The sequence below is a fragment of the Miniopterus natalensis genome, chromosome 9 (assembly GCF_054644295.1).
Source record: "Miniopterus natalensis isolate mMinNat1 chromosome 9, mMinNat1.hap1, whole genome shotgun sequence".
Classification (NCBI taxonomy): domain Eukaryota; kingdom Metazoa; phylum Chordata; class Mammalia; order Chiroptera; family Miniopteridae; genus Miniopterus; species Miniopterus natalensis.
In genome coordinates, this window is record NC_142089.1 from 53,246,439 (window position 1) to 53,269,691 (window position 23,253).

General features: G+C 41.3%; 1 protein-coding gene across 2 annotated transcripts in view; it reads left to right on the top strand.

Annotated features, from left to right (window-relative positions):
• Positions 1-23,253, top strand: part of DNAI3 (dynein axonemal intermediate chain 3) — a 56,747-nt gene that overhangs the window by 10,273 nt on the left and 23,221 nt on the right. For both annotated transcript variants that reach the window (XM_016220625.2, XM_087820013.1), the window contains exons 5-13: positions 1,266-1,424; positions 2,468-2,667; positions 8,006-8,122; positions 12,102-12,292; positions 13,274-13,398; positions 15,556-15,645; positions 16,969-17,055; positions 18,338-18,466; positions 21,387-21,460. In XM_016220625.2, the coding sequence (XP_016076111.2) occupies positions 1,266-1,424; positions 2,468-2,667; positions 8,006-8,122; positions 12,102-12,292; positions 13,274-13,398; positions 15,556-15,645; positions 16,969-17,055; positions 18,338-18,466; positions 21,387-21,460 (1,172 nt within the window). The remainder of the gene's footprint in view (positions 1-1,265; positions 1,425-2,467; positions 2,668-8,005; positions 8,123-12,101; positions 12,293-13,273; positions 13,399-15,555; positions 15,646-16,968; positions 17,056-18,337; positions 18,467-21,386; positions 21,461-23,253) is intronic.

Here is a 23,253-nt window from a genome sequence, read left to right on the forward strand (position 1 = left end):
TGCTCTTTCAATGGAAATTAATTCCGACCAGTACGACACCCATGTCCAAATTTAATACTACCGCAAAGGGTTAATATCTTACCATAGTTTTTACTTCATTTTTACAAAGAAATAAAATATAATAGATAATGCTTCACTCCCTCTTGCATCCTCTGTAATTCCACCTCTCTCTATAAGGAACCATTATTCAAAAGTTGTATATCCTTCCTGTCCATGGTTTTATGTTTTTACCATATATGAATGCTCCACAAATAATGTGTTTTATTATTTTATTTAAAAGTCACATAAAATTATACAAATCATTCTACAATTTTTGTTTTTCACTAAATTATAAAATTCTAGGCCCCACCCATGTTGGTACATTTAGGTATAATATATATGTAGATCAAGTTTGTTCACTACTATTGCTTAATGGGTTTTTATTTTATGATGATAGCACCACGTATCAGTTCACTCACCTATTGATACTTATTCAGTTTATAGACGGATAGATAGCTATAGAGATATAGACACAGGTATTGATATATGTCTCTCTCTATATCTCCTTGTGGACATCTTGATTTAAAAACATTCACTCGTGCCCTGGGCAGTGTGCTTCAGTGGTCAGAGCATCGGCTCATGCACCGAAGGGTCGTAAATTCCATTCCCGGTCAAGGGCATGTACCTTGGTTTGCAGGGCACAAGGCAACCAGTCCTTGTGTCTCTTTCACATTAATCTTTCTCTCGCTCTCTCTCACCCTCCCCTTTCTCCCCTCCTTTCCACTCTCTCTAAAAAAAAAAAAACAATGGAAAAAATATCCTTGGGTGAAGACTAACCAAAAAAAAAAACCAAAACACACATACACACAAAAACATTCACTCATTATTTAATATATATCATGTTTATTCATATTTATAATCCTTTTACCAAGGAAATTTTGTTAAGTCAGAGAAAGCTAGCTTTATATTCGACATTGTTCAGTATCTCATATTCATGAAGATGTGCAGTAAATGCTGTCTTCTTATCACATATCTTTTCCTTTTCTACTCTCATTTTTTTCCTTCTGTCACCTCCTGTCTGTATCCTTGATGGGGTTTTTTTGTTCTTTATTCTTCCTTTTTTTTTCTTTCTTGATTTCTTTCTCATAATTGAAAAGCAGAACAAAGAGAAATAATAAGGAAGTGATTAATGAATTTATATGAAAGTTGTCCATTGCAAAACATACAGATGTAGCTATAACCTAAACATGGTTGTGTATGTTAGAATGTTATCTGTTTTGCTCTAGCTCTCAGAAGTTCCAGAAGAACAGGAAGAACATAAAGAACTTAAAGATTATGCTCCTGAAGAGATATATATTTATAAGCCACCCCTCTCCAAACCATGGGTTTCTTTGGGCAGTGAAAAGGAAATTGAGGAAGAATCAGTTAAGGGATCTACAAAGCAGGTCAGAGGCCTGAATTGTTCTTTCCAGTCACTACCTCCCTATAGCCGAATAGCACCTATTCCTGAAGGATCTGTAAGGCTTCTGTGTTTGCTACGGGCGTGTGGTTTGTCTTTGGATAAAAGAATGGCCATTGTCTTAGGCGTTTATTATGGGTTTAATTGAATTGTGTTGCCCCCAAAAGATATAAAGTCCTAACTCCCCCCCAGTACCTCAGAACGTGACTTAGGAAATGGGAGGGCGCTGTTCCAGTAAGGCCGGGGGCCTTATAGAGAGGGGGCCGCTGGAAGACGCAGAGACACGGGGAAAGAACAGCATGTGATGGAGGCAGAGACTGGAGCGCTCTGCCCACAAGCCAAGGAGCCCCAGGAACTGCTGGTGTCACCAGAAGCTAGAGAGAGGCAAGCAACAGATTCTCCCTCAGAGACCACAGAAAAAACCCACCCCCAACACCTTGGCCTCGGACTCCTGGCCTCCACAACTGGGCGAGAAGGAATTCCTGTTGTTTTAAGCCACCCGCCCTGCGGTGCTCGGTTATAGCAGCGCTAAGACGCTGACACAGAGGAAAGAGGATTCGAATGTGAGTGACTAGTTTTGAAAGTGCCCCGTAAGAGAACAGGGAAAGCAGCCGGAGAGGGACAACACTGGCACAAGCCCTGCACGGCGCAATCTCAGGCAGAATTTCAGCAGAGGGAAGGCTTCGGCCTGAACCCCTAGCGGAACTCGGGAGGGTAAATTACTCCTCAGGGTTGTCCCAAAGAGAAGCCAAGGAGATGAGCTTCCATATGTCTCCCGCTAGCCCATCATGGGTTGAGATGTAAACAGCAGGTCAATTCCCGTTCTTGTACCTGCGAGCAAACCGGTCCAGTAGCCCTGGGACAGTGCTTCACAGGAGAGCAGCAGTGGCGGCCATGGGGAGCGGGAGGGGCACAGAGAGTTTACAGAGAGGCCTGAGGACCTGGGCAGAGCACCCGCGTCGTCTGCCACACACCCATTTTTTTCCAGGGACCTGATTACTTTGCCTTTACTGCTTCCCCGTGTTGCAGATTACATACATGATTTCTCGGAAACAAAGTGAATTTGGTGCACCAATTAAGTTCAGTGACCACAATGTTTCCAGTGTAAAAGATGCCTATATTGAATGTACAGCCTACCCAGATAAACATTTTGCTATTAAGCAACTTGAGAAAGATGTTGGCCTGCAAGTAGTCCCCCAAGTCAAGGACTCAAGCACTCAGACAAGATGGTAAGTGTGCGGTGGGTTTGTGTATTTGCAAAGGCAGTTATACTAAAACCTAGCAACATCCATGGTTAGTTTGAGAGATCTTTATAATAAATAGAAATGGATTGACAATGACAACATATATTTCCATAAAGTAACTCAATTCAGGAAGTTCTAATTGCTTTCATCTATGCCTTTTAAAATCTTAATGGGAAAATGAGATAAAAGCATATAAGGCTATAAAGACTATGTATTGGGAAAATGGCAGATGCTGTTAATAACTCCAGGGATGCTGTTAATAATTACAGTATTGGGGGTGGGGGAGTGGGTGGGGAGAGATTAATCAAAGAGCCTATATGTTTATATGCATAACCCATGGGCACAGCCATTGGTATGGGGAAGGCATGGGGGTGGGGTGGATGCGGGGTGGAAGGTATCAATGGGGGGAATAGGGGACGTCTGTAATACTTTCAGTAATAAAGATAAATTTTAAAAAATTAAAAATAAGCATTACAGTACGCTCTCACCTGGAATATTACCATTGCCTCCTAACTGCTCTAGTCTACCTAAGTTATCATTCTTACACATCAGATTGTGTTACTTCACTGCCTAAATCTCTTCTTTGGCCCCCTATCGCATCCAGAGGCCTTGGCATTATAAGGTTCTCCCTCCTCCATGTCAAGGCACTGTTGGCCTCTCCAGCCTCTCCCCGCCCCCCATTCCCAAGCAAGTCCTCTGTGCTCTAGTCCTAGGAGCTGCTTTCATCTCCCAGGATACCCACTCTCCCTGCCTTTGCCAATGCTATTCCTCTGTATAAAATGCGCTTCACTGCCTTGTCCACCCTGTCCTCCATCACCCTTTAAGTTCAGTGCCCCCTCCTCTGTGATTTCCTGGAAACACCAGGTAGAATTGATCACTCCCCCCTCTAAGACCCCACTAGAGTTTGAAGGTACCTTGATCACAACACTGGGGACCCACATTGTACTCATGTGCTTACCTGTCCATCTGCCTTAGATCCAGAGCACTGGGAGGCTACAAACCATATCATTTCACACATCAAGCTCTATTAAAATGTATTCAGTGAATGAATTGAAGCGGGCTGTCCAGGGAATATTTTGGGGACTTGAGTTAGGCTTTGAATGTTGTATAAATTTGGAGACATATTTAGCTAAGCTATGTGGTTTCTTAGAATTAAAATACAGTTTATTTTGAAATAATTTTAGATTTATAGACAATAGGCCACAAATGTTACATATAATTTGGAGAAAGAAAAAGCAGCCCACATTTTTAAAAATGACCTGCATAATTCAAGAAAATGGGAAAAAGAGAGTTGGAATGGGACCATGAGGAGACCTGCCTGGGTATAAGGAAGGGAGTAGCAGAGGTAGACAGAGAAGTGGTTTCTGTGGCAGACAGCAGGGAACTCGGACAAATTCTGAAGTGAAAGGGAGAGGCAGGATGGTACAGTGTTAAAAGATGAGCAGGGCAGTGTGTATTGGAGTGAAGAGACTGGCCAAATAGGAGTCTGCTGTCACTAAACCAGGTAACAATGTGACCAGTGTCTAAAGTAAGGTGGTGGCAGTCAACTGAGAGGAAAGGGTGGAAAGGAGACATGTAAGTACAAAATGCTGCAACTCCATCATTCAAACGAACAAACAAAACCTGACTTTCTTGACCTCTCAGGCTATTATCTAATTTCTCTGCTTTTCTTTACAAAGGAACACCTCACAGTAGTTGTCCACACAGGAGTGGACACTTGCTCTTCTACTATCCTATCTTGACCCCATTCCAGTCCTTAGGTCACCAAAGACTTCCAATGATCTGATGGCCAATCCAACTTTAAATACCTCTTCTTTCTCCACTTCTCAGCAGTATGTAACATGGTTGACTATTTCTCCTCCTTACAACACGTTTCCACTGGCCTATGGACAATGCTTACTGTACCCCTCCTAACTCACTGGCAGCTTCTTTCAGTGTCCTTCGCTGGATCCTCCTCTTCCCAACTTCTAAATATTAGAGGAACCCAAGGCTAACCCCTCTTGATGTTTTCTCTAACTACACTTAGTCCCTGGGTGAGTTTATCTAGTCCTTTGGTGTTGACGATTATCTGTTTTCTGATGACTCCCAGATCTATGCCTTTAACCTTAATCTCTCCCCTGAACTCCACACACTTATATTCCTCTTACTTGGATGTCTAATAAGGGTCTGAAATTTAACATGCCCCAAACCAATTTTTTTAAAATGTTCTACCTCCAAATCTGCAACTCTCTGAATCTTCCTCATCTCTGTAAAGGGCAATGATATTCTTGTAATTAATCAGACCCCAAACCTTAGACTTTTTTGGGTCTACCTTCAAAATATATTCATTGCTGTCATCTTGGACCAAGCCATCTCTTTCCTGGATTACTATAATGCCTCCCAACTGGGCTTCCTCCATCTGCCCTTGACCTCCTACATTCTGTTCTCCATAGAAAAGTCAGACTAATCTGGATCCCATTTGCCCTGCTGCCCTCATTTGCCATAATTCCCCTGGCTCATCCCTTCCGGCCACACTGGCTCCCCTGTTCCTTGAATTCACCAAGCGTACTCATACCTGATGTGCTTACGCTCACAGTTCCTCTACAGAGGCTGCTCTTCCCCCATCGTCTGGGTTCATTTCCTCCTTCATTCATATCTCTGCTTGAATGAGGCATTCCCCAACACCCCTTTATAAAAGCAACAACCCCATTTCTATCTATCCCCTTACTCTATTTTCTTCTTCACGGCATTATTATCACTTGATATGTATTTGTCATTGTTTCTCTTTTCTCACTTTCTGCCCACCTACCACTCAGAATTTAAGCTCATGAGACAGGGATTGGGTCTGTTTTGTTCACTTCTATATCCCCAACTTCTAGGACAGTTCCTGGCACAGATTTATTAAATGAAGGGAATAAAGGAGTGAGGAAGGAAAGGAGAAAGAGAGGAAGTTAAGGAAGAATGTTGGAATGGATGGCTGACTCAAGTTCAATGTTAAGAGAAGAGCCATGAAATAAACAGTGAGAAAGACTGTGACCGGGAGAACTGGCGTCAGCAGTGTGGCTTGCAGTGCAAAACATGCTTTTCAAATCTATGTGAAGCAACGAGTCAGAAACTATGACAATGCCATGTTAAGGTCAAGGCACACATGCATGAACCCAGGGGTCAGGACACGAAATGGGCCAGAAACCAGGGAGGCAGATGAACATACAGCCCAGAACCAAACAGTTGAAGAGAAAGACAAGGATTGGTAGTCAAGTCTCAGCAGAGAATTAGAACATCAGAGATTCATAAATACCAAGAGGTGAGAGCGAGACTAGCAGAGAGATGATACATTAGTACCAAAAAAACTTAGATTTTGAGAGAAATTTTTTAGTCAAGACAACCAGAGTCTTCTAAGTTCCCGCCAGGGTACAGAAAAGTGACAAGCAGGGTAGGCTCAGGATATAGACTTAGACAGGGACAGTGAGCTTCTGATAGCAGGGACCTTAGTAGGCTCTCAAGGGGTATCGACTGATAATAATGGACAGTTGTTTCTATAGAGCAGCTGGAGTGAGCAGATGAGAAATAAGGGCAGATCATGACCCACAAAGTGGAAAAAAATGAATGGAAAGAACTCAATTTGCTCAGATCTAGGTGACGGAGAATGGCACCACTTACTAAGATCAGGAAACCAGCTGGCATGAGAACATGGGATATATGATTGTGATGGAAGAAGTAAGCAAACAAACAAAAATCAGAGATGAGGTTCAAGGAGTACTAGCAAAGAAAGCAAATGTTTACAGTGCTCTTACCACATACCAGGCGCTCTTCTAAGCACTTAGCACACACCGACTCAATTCATCTTCACAACCGCCCTCTGAGCGAGGCACTGTTTCCATTTTAAAAGTAAACTGAGGCAGAGAGGTTAAAAGGGAAAGCTCAATATTTGGAACATAATTTAAATTTGAATCAGTAATGGATAGATATGCTGAAAAACAACAAAACAAATCACATTTAAAAAAAAATAAGAGTGACTCTTAGTCATGTTGCTACTTTGATGAAACTACCGGGTGCCATGTAATTTCTTAATCCTACCCGTGGGATAGAAATTAAAAGGTGAAGTTCACATTTGAACCCAAGACTCTTTGGTTCCAATAACAACGTATCTTTCCATCATTCTGCCTCTGCTATGGATACTGATCTAGGAATGAATTATTCTATTCAGTATAAGCAAAACTCCCTTTACCCCCCTGTTTGATTACTCTCACAGAGACATTTTACTGACATTTGTTCAACAAACTTAGGTTAAATACAACCTAATAGTTTATTGAGCACTTAAAATGTGCTAGCACTGTTTTAAAAGCTTTGCATGTATTAACACAGTCAGTTCTTACAATAACCTTATGAGCTCGGTACTTGAATTTTATTTAGAGATGAGAAAACAAGGCACAGAAAAATTAACTAATTAGCTCAGGGTCACATAGCTAGTAAGTGATAGAATCAGGCTTTAAAACCAGGCAGCCCATCACGGAGTGCGCACTGTTAAGGACTGTGTCACATGACCTTTCTGTGCCGCCCCCCCCACCCTAAGATCAAGGGCTCACCCAGTCCAGTGGGTGAGACCAACAAGGCCCAGAGGTAAAATGCAACACGGCATGTCCCAGGGTGAAGGCGAGCGCTGAGGGCGGTCAGCCTGGCTGGAATCAGCTTTCCTCCAGGGACTGCTCTGCCATCACTGCCTAAGTGTAAATTGCTCCTAGTTTTGTATATTCAGCGGAGAGTTTCTCAGCCTGAACACTACTGACCTTTTGGGCTGGATAATTATCCGTCGGAGGGCGGGGGGCTGTCTTGTGTATTTTAGGGTGTTTAACAGCATCCCTGGGCTCTAACCACTAGCTGCCAGGAGCACTTCCCAGCTGAAACAACCAAAAATGTTTCCAGGCATTGCCAAATGGCCCCCGGGCGTGGAGGCAGAACAGGATCGCACTGGTTAGGACTCACTGATTTGATGAAATGAAGAGAGAGGAAATGACAAACAAATGTGGCAACGTGTTAATAATTGAATGGGGGTGAAAGGCGTCTGAGAGTTTCTTATATCCTTCTTACAACTTATCCGTAAGTTTAAAATGATAGCTAAATAATTTTTTTTAAACAAGAACTTATTATGTTTAAAAGAAATACACAAGTACTTTGAATGGCAGTCAGTATCAATTTTCTAGGGTAAAGAAGAAATTTGATGTATGAAATTTAAATATAAAATAATATCCTAACACTGTCACAGAGATAAGCCTGTACCTGTTATGACTGCATGTGCTTTTCTTTGATCTGACTTATGTTATTCCATCTTCTTTTACTATATCAGGACATATCCCAAGAACGCTACCACACAATATTACCCGAGAGAACTCTTAGAAAAGGAAAAAGAGGCGCTCGGACAATCCAAGGGTTTGGCTGATTTTCTCAACAACATGTCCATAAGGTAAAAACTGTATGTTACATTTTTAAAATAAAACATAAAATGGGTATGTTTAGTTATAACAGTAGGTCTTGAAAAACGGCTCCATAAACGGCATCTAGATAGAAAGTGTGAGGAGGGCTCTCAGGTATGCAGGAGCGCCGGCGCTTTCTACACATTCTCAGTCTGTCTGTCCCTCTGCTGCTAAGCAACACCCTAGGCCTCAGAAGCTGTGGCCTCACCAAACAGTGTCAGCTCGGGAGGTGTATACAGTGAGCATGTTTTCCTAACAGCAAATTAACATTTATTTGCCATGGTTTCTTTGATGTGTTTTTTTCTCCACTCCTCACTCCCCTTTTTAGCTTCATTAGCTTTTTTTTTCTTTTTTATTATTCCTTTTTTTTTTTTTAAATCTCTTTAATTGATTTTAGAGAGAGAGGAAGGGAGAGGGAGACAGAAACATTGATAGGAGAGAAACAGAAACAGCAACACCGACCAGCTGCCTTCTGCACACCCCCTGCTGGGGATCGAGCCTGAAACCTGGGCATGTGCCCTGACTGGGAATCGAACCCGCAACTTCCTGGTGTGTGATACTCAACCACTGAGCCACACCGGCTGAGCTTCCCTGACTTTTGTAGGATTACAAAGATGAGGCTGCTGTGGATGTTGAGGATGATCATTACAACGATGGTGACAGGAATTTACAAAAATTTCTTTGTAAATAAGAACCTGAATTCAACTTAGAGGTCCTTCTTGGGTATGTCATCCTTACTCTTAATTCCTGTGTTGCTGCCACTCTCATTGGCTCTGAAAGAGAGGTGTCTTCAAAATGCCTTTTCAGCGGTACTGGGACCCTGGGCAGAGCCTCGGGGCTTCTAAGAGAGAAAGGGCTGGACAAGTTCTCATCTGGTTGATACCAGAGTTCAAAGAAGCGGAACCAATGACGGAAAGGTCTGCTCAATAGGTTGGTTTCCATTTTTTTCCAAAATTAAAAAATGTGGTGGTCTAGTTCACAGATAGCCCGAGTTAAGCTTTTATATTTTTAAGAAAACATCATTAGTTCTTTCAGACTGGATTAAGTGTTCTGAAAATTACGTATACCTAGGGAGAATCTGGTTCCAAAATTCATCAATGATTCAGAGAGTGCATTAATTATTTGCCACTCACAGGAAGTATGCTATAGTTTTTTCCTATGTGGGCAAAGAGAAAGAAACAAGAAAACCTAAGGTTTCTTTTTCCGCTTATCAAAATGAAGTATTTAAATTTTCCTGCTAAGAGTATTAAAAAATGAGAACTCTGCCCCTGTATAATCCGTTTCAAGGGAATAAATGGCCTAGAGCCAATTCTCAATTATCCATATTGTGTATTCTCTAGTCGTGGAGTTTTGTTCTTCCCTTTCAGTTGCCATGCTTATAAAGAGGGGGGTATATAATTCCTTCCCTGAGATGTGGGAAGGAGAAGCCAGAACCGTAAGAAGGAAGAGGAAATTGGCACAGGAATTAAAATAGCACCTGCCAAGAATAAATAAGAAACCCCTGTTTATACCACTGTCATTCTTCCCACTCTGAAACTGTTTAAGTCTTATTTATATTTTTAAAAAATTAATATAAGCGTAGTTTTGTTCCGGAAGAGAGCCCTTTCAGAAATGAATTCTTTTTCATGGAATTTTATCCAGAATGAACCTAAGGGAAGCGTGATTTGAAAAAAGATGGAAATTATGTTAGAGGAGAGAGAGAAACTTCCAGGGGATTCTCAAAGCAACTAAGAAACTTTCATTTGGGGGTTAAAAAAAATAACAACAGTGAGCCGGGCAGGCATGGCCCAGCAGTTGAGCATCCACTTAGGATCCAGGAGATCGCGGTTGGATTCCCGGGCAGGGCACATGCCCGTGTAGCCTGCTCCATCCCCAGCAGGGGGCGCGCGGGAGGCAGCCGATCAATGACCCTCATCACTGATGTTCTGTCTCTCCCTCTCGCTTCCTCTCTCTGTAATCAATAGACATTTTTAAAAAATAAAATGAAATAACAGTGGGTTTTGCCAGCCTCCAATTCATCGTGCGCAGTAACCGAGTGGTAGAGCGCAGGGAAACCAAGAAACAGGGAGCCCGAGGAGCCCCGCCGCCTCCGCGCCCTCCCGGTGAACTGCTTCCCCCGCAGCCCCAGAGGGAGGCGCCGGGAGCCAGAGCAGAGGCCCGGCCTTTAACTTCTACCCTGGAATTCCTTTCTCATTCTGGCTGAAACGGAAAGAAAGAAGGCTTTGACATGTTAGCAAATGCCTCTACTTGAAACGGGTTAACCTTGAAGTTCCCGGGTGCGAACCCACCCTACACACAGTTACTCACATTTTCACGCGCCTAGGAGCCACCTGCGCATCTTGTTAAAAAAAAAAAGCAGGTTCTGAATCAGTAGGTCTGGGCGGAAGCCATGACTCTGCATTTTTTTTTTCTTTTTTAAATATATTTTTATTGATTTCAGAGAGAGTAAGGAAGCGAGAGAAACATAGAAACGTCAATGATGAGAGTCATTGATCGGCTGCCTCCTGCACGCCCCCTGCTGGGCATCGAGCCCGCAACCCAGCACGGGCCCTGACTGGGAATCGAACCCCGATCGCCTGGGTCCCAGGTGGCTGCTCCCCCGCTGAGCCACGCTGGGGGGCATGACTCTGCCTTTCTGACAGTTCCAGGTCATGCTGATCCTGATGGTCCCAGGAAATGCTTCTAGTTTGAAAGATGAAGTAGGAGAAGAATTTAACCCAAAGAGTATTCAGTTAAGCGGTGAATGGTGGTGCTAATGCTCAGTAACAGGTGTTAAATGGTACCCTTGCTGCTTTACATTTTGAGGTGTATATATTATATTTAGTGCTTGTATATAATTGTCTAAATAAAGTGAGGTTTTTTCCTTATTCTAGGAAATTCATAATTCAGATCCACTCTCTCAGCTTACCACACTCATTAAAACACCAAGCATTTGGACTTTAAATCATTAGGATAAAACCTTGGGTGGCATTCTACTTGTGGGAAACCTCCTAGAGGCCCTGGGGGTGAGCTGAGTTTTATAGTAACTTACAGTAACTTATAGCTGTTACTTTAAAGTAACTTATAGAAACTTAAGACCTGAGCCTGTCAAACCAGGGACCTTAGAACATTAAGAGATGAGCCTAGCACTCAAATGGCTTTCTAAAGAAGCAATAGTAGCACTTTTAGCAGGATAATTCTCCATTTTAGGGACTGTCATGCATTGCAGGAGGTTCAGTAACGGAATTAAACACATTAGTTCCTCCCAGACTTTGCCGCAACTAAAACCACTACCACCACACACACACACACACACACTCACACTCACCTAAATTCTAAATCTCCCCTTAAGAATCTCTAATTTGTTGTTTTGAATTACACACACACACATAATCCTATGAATATATTAGTATAATAATTAGTACACATGATTATTTGGTGCTGAATATAGCTAAGAAAATTGCCTTTTCTGTCAGTTTGGGATTTTCAGGAAGCAAAATAAGACCAAGTCAAAGTGAAGGTTTACTGAGGGGTACGCCGTGGATAAAAAATGAAAGGGGAAGGCGGATCAGGGAGGAGGGCTTCAGGTGGTCTCAGCCAGCCCAGCAGGGAGCTGCCGAGTGAGGAGGCCCGTTGGAGGAGTCGTGCTGGAGGCAGAGCTGGCGGGCCCTGGTGTCCCCACAGCTTCCACGTTCGTTGGCCTGGGAGCCCAGGCAGGTGCTGAAGGTGCTGGGGGGCGCCAGCTAACCACATCCCGGAAGCTGAACAGCAAGTTCTTAGAAACTCTGAGCAGCACACTGCCGTGAGTTTTTTTCTCTTCAGCTCTTACATCATTTATTTCACACGGGGTTAATCCCTAGTTACCAAATATAATTGAGAATATATTTTTCTTTCGGTACAAATGAAGCAGGAAGAGCTACTAAAAGCATGTCATTGAATACTAAAATCCAATTGTCTTCAACTGCTCTTATTTTCTTTTTTACAAAATAGTGTTGAAATAGCCCTACAACAAAATGAAATCACAAACACATTCATTGATGACTGGAAAAACCTAGCAGAAGAAGAGAGCACCTTTGGGGACAAGACCAATACCCACCTGAAGGAGTACCAGTCCTTTACCGACCTTCACACCCTAACAGAGAAAATGATCACCTGTGTCTCGTGGCATCCGGATATCTATGGTGAGATGGAAAAGACTGAGATTCCCTTTGTGATGACATTGAAACAGTCTGTTGCTTTTATGTGTTAGCCCTGGCCGGTTTGCTCAGTGGTTAGAGCGTCGGCCTGCGGACCAAAGGGTTGCAGGTTCAATTCCCGGTCAAGGGCACATACCTTGGTTGCACGTTTGATCCCCAGTCCTGGTCAAGGCGAGTGCAGGAGGCAACCAATGTCTCTCTCACGTCGATGTTTCTCTCTCTCCCCCCTCCTCTCTCCCTTCCACTATCTCTAAAAATCGGTGGAGAAAATAACCTCAGGTGAGAATTAAGAAAAATTTGAAAATTAGCTCAAGTTCAATACGACAACTTCCACTTGCTGAGTGCCAGGCACCCGCTAAGCACTCCCTTTCCATACCTTCTCTCAGTCGTGCGTGGCCTCCTGGCCACTCTGGGATACCCACTGTGACCACTACTTTACAAGGGAGGTGACTGGCTCGGGTCACCCAGCTGGTGTGACACCGAATCTGGATTTGACTCAGGCCTGTTGGATGCCCAAGGCCAGTTTTACCCCCCTGGACCCACTGCCTCTCTGATTACCAGACAACAGAGCAGCTGCACCTCCTTCAAAGCTCTAAGCAGTCAAGGGAGGTAGGACTGTGAGACGGTGGGACTTCAGAGAGAGAGGTCTTTGCTTTCATTCTTCCTCCCCTCTTTCTCCCCCACAAAAAAACTTTTTTTCTTACTAATTCTTTAAAGTCCAGTATTTATTTTAGACTACCAGTGCATCTCAATTTGGACCAGGCACATTTCAAGTGCTAATTAAGCGATGCATAGCTGCTAGCAACCACATGGAGCTCTAAGAAAACTCTTCGTCTCCTATAGAATATTTTTACTCAAGTTTCATCCAAAGAGAAATGAACAATGACTATGTAGAAAAGCAAAACCTACAAATGCTTCACCATGTACAGTTGCTGCAGGTCTTCATTTTAACTGTGTTTCAATCAGGGCTGATAGCTGTGTCAGTGGCCGTGCGACTCTCCTTGGAAGACAGAGTTCACTTTTCTGGTAAATTATTGCTGCAGCCGTCCCTGATTCTTTTCTGGAGTTTCTCCGATCCCATACATCCTCAGGTAATGAAGAAGAGCCTTCCACATAGTCTAAAAATTTCAAATGTTACTTTCATGTGTCTCTTTTAGCAGTTTTAATTGCAAAGTCCTTTATAATCACTAAATGCTCTAAATCCTTATAAAGTCAGGCTTTCTTTGTTTCTGAATTTGTGATCATTTAATTTGAGCAAAACAAAAGTTTATACTGAAGTTTATTGAGAAGGTTCACTGAACAAATCAAGATGTTATTTAAAAAAAAAAAAAAAAAAAGCCCTGGCCAATGTGGCACAGTTGGTTGGAGCGTTGATCCCCAATCAGGGCACATACCTACAGGTTGTAGGTTTGCTCCCAGTAGGTCAGGGTGCGGGGAGGCAACCAACTGATATTTCTTTCTCTCTCTCTCCCTCTTCCTGCTCCTCTGTCTAAAATCAATAAAAACATATTCTTGGGTGAGGATTTTAAAGAATAAAAATTAAAATAATAAAAATAAAAACAAAAATAAAAATAAAAGATTGTAAGAGGAACATTCAACTGATTTTAAAGTGCAAACTCTTTTATAGTCTTTATTTAAATACTAATTGTTCAAATGCAAGTAGATTTTAATTTCACAGGAATTCCCTCAATTCCAAGGATCACCAGTAGGTGGTGGTAATGAGTAAAGATGAGTGTGTAGGAGTGTGATGAGAGCCACGGGGACTGTGGCCCTAGAGAGTGCACAGCCACCTGTGGGGACAGCTACTCTTCAGGCCTGTTATTGCCAAGTGATTCCACTTCTCAAGAGAACCCAGCAATTGGAAATTTTGTGTGAAATCTCCAAAATTGTAAATACTATTTTTTAAAGCCAAACCAAAACACACAGCAATGCAAATTTAAAAAGGCTGAAGGCTGTTTGCCCCATGGCGTTGCATTTCTAATATCTGCTCAGGAAGCGTTCTGCTTAGGGGAGGGCACTTTATAGGGTTAGATGAAGTTTTTTTCAATGTACTTAAGCATAATAATAATTTGTTTCTATAAAGTATTGTATGATTAAGGCTTTCCCTAATAGACCCTAGCCTCCCCTTCTTTCTTCTTCCTTGGTCTCCTGTAAAGAGTTTTTGTAATAGAGTCTAGATACTTTAATTATTATGGACTCAGAGATCAAAATGACAACTCTCTAGTTATTTCTTATCAGCCTACTTACCACAAAAATGGCCCCATTCTCTCCATGGGGTTTTCTATTATTTCCTAGTAGTGTAGAACTACTCTCTACTACGTGACTTGGGAGTGTGCCTGAACTTCCAGGCACAAAGCAAGAGGAAAGACTCTCTTTTCCTCTATTTCGAAGAATAGCTTCGAAAAGACAAATAATTTCTTAAAGAAATTATGTTCTAATAAAAACCATAGGAGAGTATTAAAAGATTTTATTTTCAAAAGTAGAAGTTTCTGTAGAATCTACAGGTACCAAATTAACCAAGATAATTAACTCTAATTCTAGTTTGCAATCTTTAGCTCAGTGATGGCAAACCAATGGCCTTGGGGCATATATTTTTGGTAGGCATGTTTATAGAAGAACAGTAATAGTGCAAGTGTTTTGCTTAGTGGTAACCCAGTAGCGCCACCTATTGGTTAGCATGCCAATTCCTTCACACTGGTGTATTCCTTGCAGAAAGCTTCCTCCCTACCCTGCAAGCACTTGAATTTGTTTACCTCATGGCTTCTGTATTATTTTAAAATTTGAAATAGTATCACTGGCAATACCTTCATCTTCTCTTATACAACATATTTTATTTTTGCGTGCTCACTATGTGCCAGGCAAGGTACACAGCAGGGAACAAAACAGACGACTATCCTGCCTTCCCAGGGCTTACTTTTCACATTTTCTTTTCAAAAACACTGATTTACCTGTCCATTTGTTTATGAAAAATTATAAGATGTTTGTCCTAACAATGGCCCATGGGATACGGGGGAGGGCACAAATGGTCCCCTTGAAAGCAGACCTGCTCTCATACATATGGCTAATGCCCACAATAAAATTTAACAAAAGCAGCTTCTAATTCAGAGGCAGAATTCTGGGAATGGACTCTCTGTGCATGTTTCTTATACATAGCTATAAAATTAGACTTTTGACTGTCTTAATATTATTTTTTAGCCATGACCTTAATAGGTTTTCTCACTCTCTTGAATTTGTGGGGTTTTCTTTAGTTAATGCTTGAGAGCCCAGATGACATTTTCTGCTTCAAGTTCTGTCCGAGTGACCCTAATATTATTGCTGGAGGCTGCCTAAATGGGCAGGTAGGTATGGATTTTTTTCAGCTACTTACTAATTTAGACGACATTCTATAATACATTTTGATTGGGGGAAAAATGGGCCAAATCTACTTGTATTGCTGAGACAGAATCACACATTGAACCAGATTTCAAAGAACAAAACCCACAAGCATTAATAGCTCTTGGTCATGAGGCCTCTTAAAAGTTTCCTAGATGTAGGGGTTAGGAGGTAATACAGAATTTAAACAGAAATTCACTGGAAAACATACATATATCATTGAATTTATGTGTGAATAATTTGATAGCATGTTTGGTTTTTTGGTTATTTTTTCCTTTGTTATCTAATTTATATAAAATTTAGATTCTACCCTCCAATTGCCTGTTTCTCCAATAAAGACAAACAAAAATTGTAAAGCTATTTTATAGCCAAAGTTTAAATTCACTGTGACCCAGTGAATTTGACTGTTACAAGGGTACACGATCTTTTTGGTGTAGCAGGAAAGCTTCCTTGTGGTTGAAATTGAAATGCCTGCAGCATCCATGCCCATTTATACCCAGGACAAAAGCATCCGGGGAAACAAAAATGTCTCCCTTGGTCTTGTCCAGCAATAAGTGGTGGTCATAATGACGACCCGGAGACCATCCTCCAAGCCCTGCAAGTCCTGAAATGCCTTTTTTACTCATTAGGAAGGTAATGCAACTTTTAGTTTTAGCGGGTTTTTTTAGAAAAGCAAATGATGAAAATAAAACCACTCATAATTCTGTAATTCTGACACTTTGTTAACATTTTAGTGTACTGAAATGGCCTTTAATCATTAAAAATTAATCTAATTTAGTGTTGCAAATTCTACTTTATTCTGATTTTTCAACAAACGATCATTCGTGTATGTGCAAATTTGGACTTGGCCATAATTAAGCAGAAATCACCGTTTTCTAGACCTTTTGGACGATCGAGTGTTTGCATTTGATTCTGGAGAACACGCCGTGTCGTCCTGGGTCTAAAACAGCTGTCCCGACAGCCACAGCACATCCCCGCGCCCCCCCTGCACCGCGGAGGCCAACCCTTCCCGAGGGGGAATTGCAGGGTGCTTGCCCTGGATTTCAGAAATTTTATTAACACAAGCACAAAAATCAAAGTGTTGGAAATGCTTTTATAGAGAAGAAAACATTCTTTTTTTACATTAGCTTTAAAAGTTGCTGCCTCACCTAAGATGTAGGCTAACTTTGGTTATCCCTCAAGGTGATGATTCACCCAAGTGCATACCAATATGAACAGGTGTCTTTTTTTTTTTTTTTTTAAAAATGTTTAATCCTGAAAATATTTCACAGCGTTTGTTCCTGTTTCAGATTGTCATGTGGGACATCACCGCGCAGGCCGAGCGCATAGAGCACATCAAGACCGGCAGCAGCAGAAACAAAAAAGCCACGCTCAAGGTCCGCTTTTTCTAATTTTTTTCTTGCAAGTTTTTTTTTTTTTTTTCCCCATTCAGAAGTGTATCAAAAGGAACATAACACAGTTGCCAAGTTGAACAGAGTCTCAGCGGAGGGGGAGTGGGGGGAGCTATCCCCCAAACCTTCCCGTCCGCTTCGAACATTGCTCTGAAGCACTTTGATGGGGGCCCCTGATCAAAACCACCAGAGCAGCTGGCGGGCAGCGCGCATCCCAGGCTAAGTTCTTTTTTTTTTGTTAATCTCGCCCTAGGATATGTTTTCCATTCCTTTTTAGAGAGGGAGGGAGGGACGGGGGGAGGGGGGGAGGGGGGGAGGGGGGAGGGGGGAGGGGGGAGGGAGGGGGAGGGGGGAGGGGGGAGGGAGGGGGAGGGGGAGGGGGAGGGAGGGAGGGGGAGGGGGAGGGGGGGGAGGGGGGAGGAAGGGGGAGGGGGGAGGAAGGGGGGAGGGGGGAGGGGGACATGGATGTGAGAGAGACTCGTTGGTTGGTTGACCCGCACGCCCCGACTGGGGCTGGGGGTGGAAACTGCAGCCAGGGATGTGCCATGTAATAGAGCCCAGGACCCTTTTGTGTGGGGGCCAATACCCTAACCATTGGGCCACACCAGCCAGGGCTGTTAAGGCCTTTCTGTTGTTGTTATTGTCTTTAAATGAAATGAAGGGGCCAGGTAAGTTTCCTAAAGTGATGTAGTTGAAGGAGCACTGGACAGGTGACCATGTTCCCAGGCTCTGGGTCACAGTCCTGTAAGTCTGGACATTTCCCCCACCTCAGTAAACATCAATTTTCTCATTGCATAAAATGAAGGGGGTAATAAATATACTATGATTTTGTGAAGCTGCGGATTACGCCAAGAGGGCTGGGGAAAGTTTCCTGAGCTCCCAACTCAGCCCTTACCCGCCATTTGCACACCTCCACCGCAGCTCTTCCACCTGAATATCAGCAGGTCTCCCACCGAGAAGCCACGGGATGTGGCCTTCCGGGCACACAAAGAAATACTCCTTCAAGAACAGGACCTCGTTGATTCTTTAGGGAGCGGGTCAACAAGTTTTGTTAAGTTTAGAGACAAAATCTTAGGCTAAACTGAAGGGGGAAAAGTACATAATCTTATTACCTAAATATATAATGCATGGAAATACTAGTTTCTGTTTTTCCTTTGAACTGCTATTTCTCCAAGTCATTAATTTTAATTGGTAGGATGAGTAAAGCATGAGTTCTTTCATCAGCTCTCTGAAGTTAGCACATAACTTTCTTTTCACAATTTCCCAGCCCATGTTTCTCCTTGAACCAGACTATAATAAAGAAGCAATGTATATCAGACACTGTGCAGTCTCCTCCATAGAAAGTGGACATAAGAAAGTAATTACAGATATACACTGGCTGTCGGACACATTTGAGGTGAGTCTCAGTGGCTTCGTAGTTTTCTTCTGCTGGACTGAAAATGTTCGGAAGGCTGTTTAAACAGGATATTTCAAGTCAATAATCTATTTACGTTTAAATGTGGAATTACCAGGAATTAGGCACCAAACAGTTGTGTCACTGTTACCAGACCCATAACTGACTTGGGGATGAGAGTAAGGCCAATGTTTCAACCTCCATGGTTTAAAAAGCGCTGGAAAATGTAGGGGCTGCCACATTGATATAATACAATAGCGGAGAAGGTTTGGTAAGTAAAAGCAGAATGTAGATATTTTACACCCTTAGTCTTTGCATATTTCACATTTGTAATGTCAGCTCTTTGGAGCAGGGAAGTCTGAAGACCTGTGACATACAGGAATGTGTAATTTTGCCAAGGCCGCCTTGAACTGAGCGCACCGTGAAACTGAGGCCAAACGAGCTGTACAGCGAGCGAGCCCGGCCGACTGCCCAGCATCAGCGCTGCAGTCTGGCTCTGCACTTCTGCACTCAACTGTCATTTTTGTGAATCTGGAAGCTGGTGAGATCCCCAAATGTCTCACTCAGGGACACTAAAGGTTTACTGTGGTACTTTGAAGAATTAACAAGGGAGAATATAAAAGAATATCTGAAAAATTCGAGCTGTGAAAAGTGATTAGAACTTTAAGGTATTCAAATGGATTATGCAAAGCAACATTTCAAAAAGTTAAAATGCACCAAATGAATAGCCCAGATATAGTTTCTGTTAGATATGAAAGTTTAACATATAGTAATGGAAGTTACAACCCAAGAGAAGGAACTCCATTTCAACTCACACCATACACACAAATTAATTCAGGTGATGATAAATTTAAATAAAAATAACATCACAGGAAAATTACAACACGTCAGAATAAAATATCATATTTCTGGATTGGAGATAGTTTCCTAAACTAATATATTTTAAAAGAAATTTGAAACATACATGTAGATATCTCAATTAAAAAATAAAGAGCAAATAAAAAATGAAGGAAAATATTTGTCCCAAATATGGTAAGTACAGAATTTCCAGTAAATAAGCAAAAGACATATACTGACTGAAAAACAATTAGTGTATAAACATGAAAATCATTTAACCTCTCTACTATCAAAGAAATTAATAATAGAGCAACAATAATGTACTATTTTGGACCTATTTAATTTTTGAGTGAAAAATTTAAATAATACCCTGTGTTAGAAACAATGAGATGGTGCAACCAATAAACTCCAACACTGTTGGTTCCAACATAAAAGTTAATCAATGTGGTTCCATACAGTTAATAAATGTGGTTCTTTTCTTTTTTTTTTAAATATATCTTTATTGATTTCAGAGAGAGGAAAGGAGAGGGAGAGAGAGAGAGAAACATCAATGATGAGAGAGTCATTGATCGGCTGCCTCCTGCAGGCCCCCGACTGGGGATCGAGCCCAAAACCCGGGCATGTGCCCTGACCGGGAATAAAACCAAGATTGCCTGGATCCTAGGTCAACGCTCAACTGCTGAGCCACGCCCAGCCAGGCTCAATGTGGTTCTTAAAGCATCCAAATTTTCAAACTTTTGACCAGTAATTCATATTTTGGTAATTCATACAAAGAAATTATGCAATTTGTGTCTCAAGATACAAAATCATATGCACACCCTGACAAATCATACCAAAATGTATCCGTAAAAGAAGATTGGAAGAAATACAAGGTGGAATTATATTTGATTTTTAAAACCTATTTTCTGGACCTCTATAATATATACTTTTTAATTTTATTTATTGATTTGAGAGGAATATCGATTTGTTGTTCCACTTATTCATGCATTCATTGGTTGATTCTTGTATGTGCCCTGACCAGGGATTGAACCTACAACCTTGACATATTGGGATGATGCTCTAACCAACTGAGCTATCTGGCCAGGGCTCTATAATATTTTTTAAATAAAACATAAAACCCCGGAGCAAGCACACCTCTGGAGTCCCTTTCTACACCAGGGAAGCTCATTAGAAGGAGAAGCAATGTGGGTCTGGATTGTTTCTCAGATGTGAGTAGAGGTTGGCAGCTGTTACTGACCTTACCTGGATCAGCCACAGCAGTGTCAGCCAGGTTTCCAGGGTCCCAGCTCCTGTGAGGCCAACAGGCCTTCGCAGTGCAGCACCTGTAGCCTCCCTCCTCCCCCTACTTCACTGTTTATTTGCTGCTGGAAGCCCCATCTCTGCCTTTTTGCCAGGAGGGTAGAGAATTGGGGAAAGTCATATTTCCCATTGATTTGAGAGCAGCAACTTCACAAGTTGCCCCCAAACCTTTCACCTCATTTGAGAGCAAGCTGGCGGGAATTTTGGACCTTCCAGGACCCCGAGGAGCATTAACCTTCCTTGGAATCCTCTGTGTGCCAGCAGACCTGGGCCACTGTCTCCTGAACAAATGTAGGGGCCACGACATTCACCACATGCTGTTGGTGTCGAATTTAACACTCAGCCTCCTCCCTGTTGGTTTTACCTGTTTAACAATCTCAAAAGCTCCTTTGTTTGACTCCACAAATAATAGTGAAAAACAGAGCCTACATTCCTCATAATGATGGGTAATGTTATTCTGACGCATCATCTATGTCTTAATCAACTAATAGAATGACTCATGAGTACACAGGTAAGCACTCGAATTATAATCTCGGGATAGAAATTTATATGCATACTAATTAAAATTACCCAAAAATGTTTCTGTGGGAAAAGACTGGAAAGTATGTGACAGAATTGCATTTGATTTTCAAACCTTCTGTTTTCCAAATTTCTGTGATAGTGTTATACCCTTTTAATAAAAATTAAAACAAAGAAGAAAAAATTAAAAATTTAAAAAGTTATGAGTAAAAAGACATTACTGTTCTAAGTGCACAGAATTTACTTCCTGCATTTTTTAAAAAAATAGATTAACAGAATGGGCTCCGTCTTTGAGAATCGAAGTGGGATATGCTGTCAACTTGTCACCTGCTCGGGAGATTGGTATGCCTTACCGTAAATGCTGCCTAATACGTTTTCATACAATATATTCCTCTTTCCTAGATGTTTCTAAAATCACTGTCTCTTTCTGTTCCTTAAATAACTTTTATTGTAGTCATTAAACCTTATATAACTAAAGGAAAAAATTTTATAGATTGTTGCTGGTTAAAAAAAAAATTATTTTTATATATTTTTATTTATATTTATTGTTGAAAGTATTACAGATGCCACCTCTTTTCCTTCATTGACCCCCTCCTGCCCCCTCCCCAGGCCTTCACCGCACTATTTTTATAGAGAGAAATATGTTGTAAAAAGAATTAACGAGGTTTCATGGTGGATGCTGTTGTATAACATTATCCAAAGTTATATAACATTATCCAAAGTTGTATAACATTTTCATATTTGTAAATTTGCAGTTTGCATTGTTTACATTTAATTTTATCTCACAATTATGAAGAGTACAATATTTAATTTGGAAAGCTTTTAAAAAGTGAGAGTTTTATATTTTTACTGCCTATTTATAAAAATGTTTTTATAAACAATTTGGTAACTATGTTGAAGAATATTTACTTTGAAAATTGCATCTCCCAATTTATAAGAACTCAAAATTCATAATGAAATAGGAAATATGAAGAGTAATACACTATTATCTAGCATCCAAATACTGGCAAAATTTTACCATTCCAAGTAGCTTTGATCCCAGTAGAAACAATGACACCTCAGGCCGTAGACTCTGACAGCAGAAGCAGCAGCTATGGGGTGGCAGCCAAAGGCATCATTAATATCAGCATGGGCAAGGGGTGGGGGAGATCTGAGTAATCCTGTGGGCATGTATTGGGTAAGGTTCTGTGATTGCAAGCAACAGAGATTGACCATGGCTTGCTTAAAGAGACAAAATAAATTTACTGGAAATACATTTATTGGAAGTTTATGCTGAAACTCTACTAGGTGCTTTAATAGGTTAACTTTTTTATATTTGCAACAACCCTGAAAAATACTTATGGATAAAGGAAATAAGGCTCTGAAGGCAAAGCTCACTGTATATAGTGGTTATATATATAGTTATGTCCTATATTGTAGCTAGTAAATAATGATGTTGCTGAATAAAATGAAGAGCTAACTCAGGCCACAGAAAGAGCCCCAGGGATTTGGGTCGCAGGGATAAATGGCCAACGTCTTCATCATGAATGAATCAGTCCCAACCTTTGTATCACTAGAGAGCCTGATTAACTTCTATTATGAACTCAGCCCTTTGGCCAGGGAAGGAATGGCAGAGCACCTTGAGTGACAGTTCCAACTTGAATGTATCCGATAGGAAAGAAGCAGCTCCCTCCAAACATTTAGAATGCTTTTGCTAAAAAATGGTGGGGAGACAGTAATTATTCCCCAGGCAAAAGCAACACACCATTTATAGGGCCATATAGAATATTATGCCAAAATTAAAATTATATTATTTTTTAATGGAGAAATGCTTATGGTATAATGTTGATTGTAAACTATAAATGCAGAGCTACATCACTCTTCAGTAGCCTTGGAAAACATTTAGAAACACTGAGCAGACTAAAAATATTACATGTTCTATATTGAAGATATAGATCCTTGATTGTTGTTTATAATGATGGTCCTTGAATTTAGAAATATTCTAAGAATAGTTCCTTCAAAAGTTGTTAAAGTAAAAAGAAAAAGTTTATGCATTTGGAAAAGCTAACTTTTAGTTATCTGGAAAACTCATCAGTCCTAACCTTTATATTTCAGCCATGCTAAAGGTTTTATAATATACTAGGATAAGATAAAAT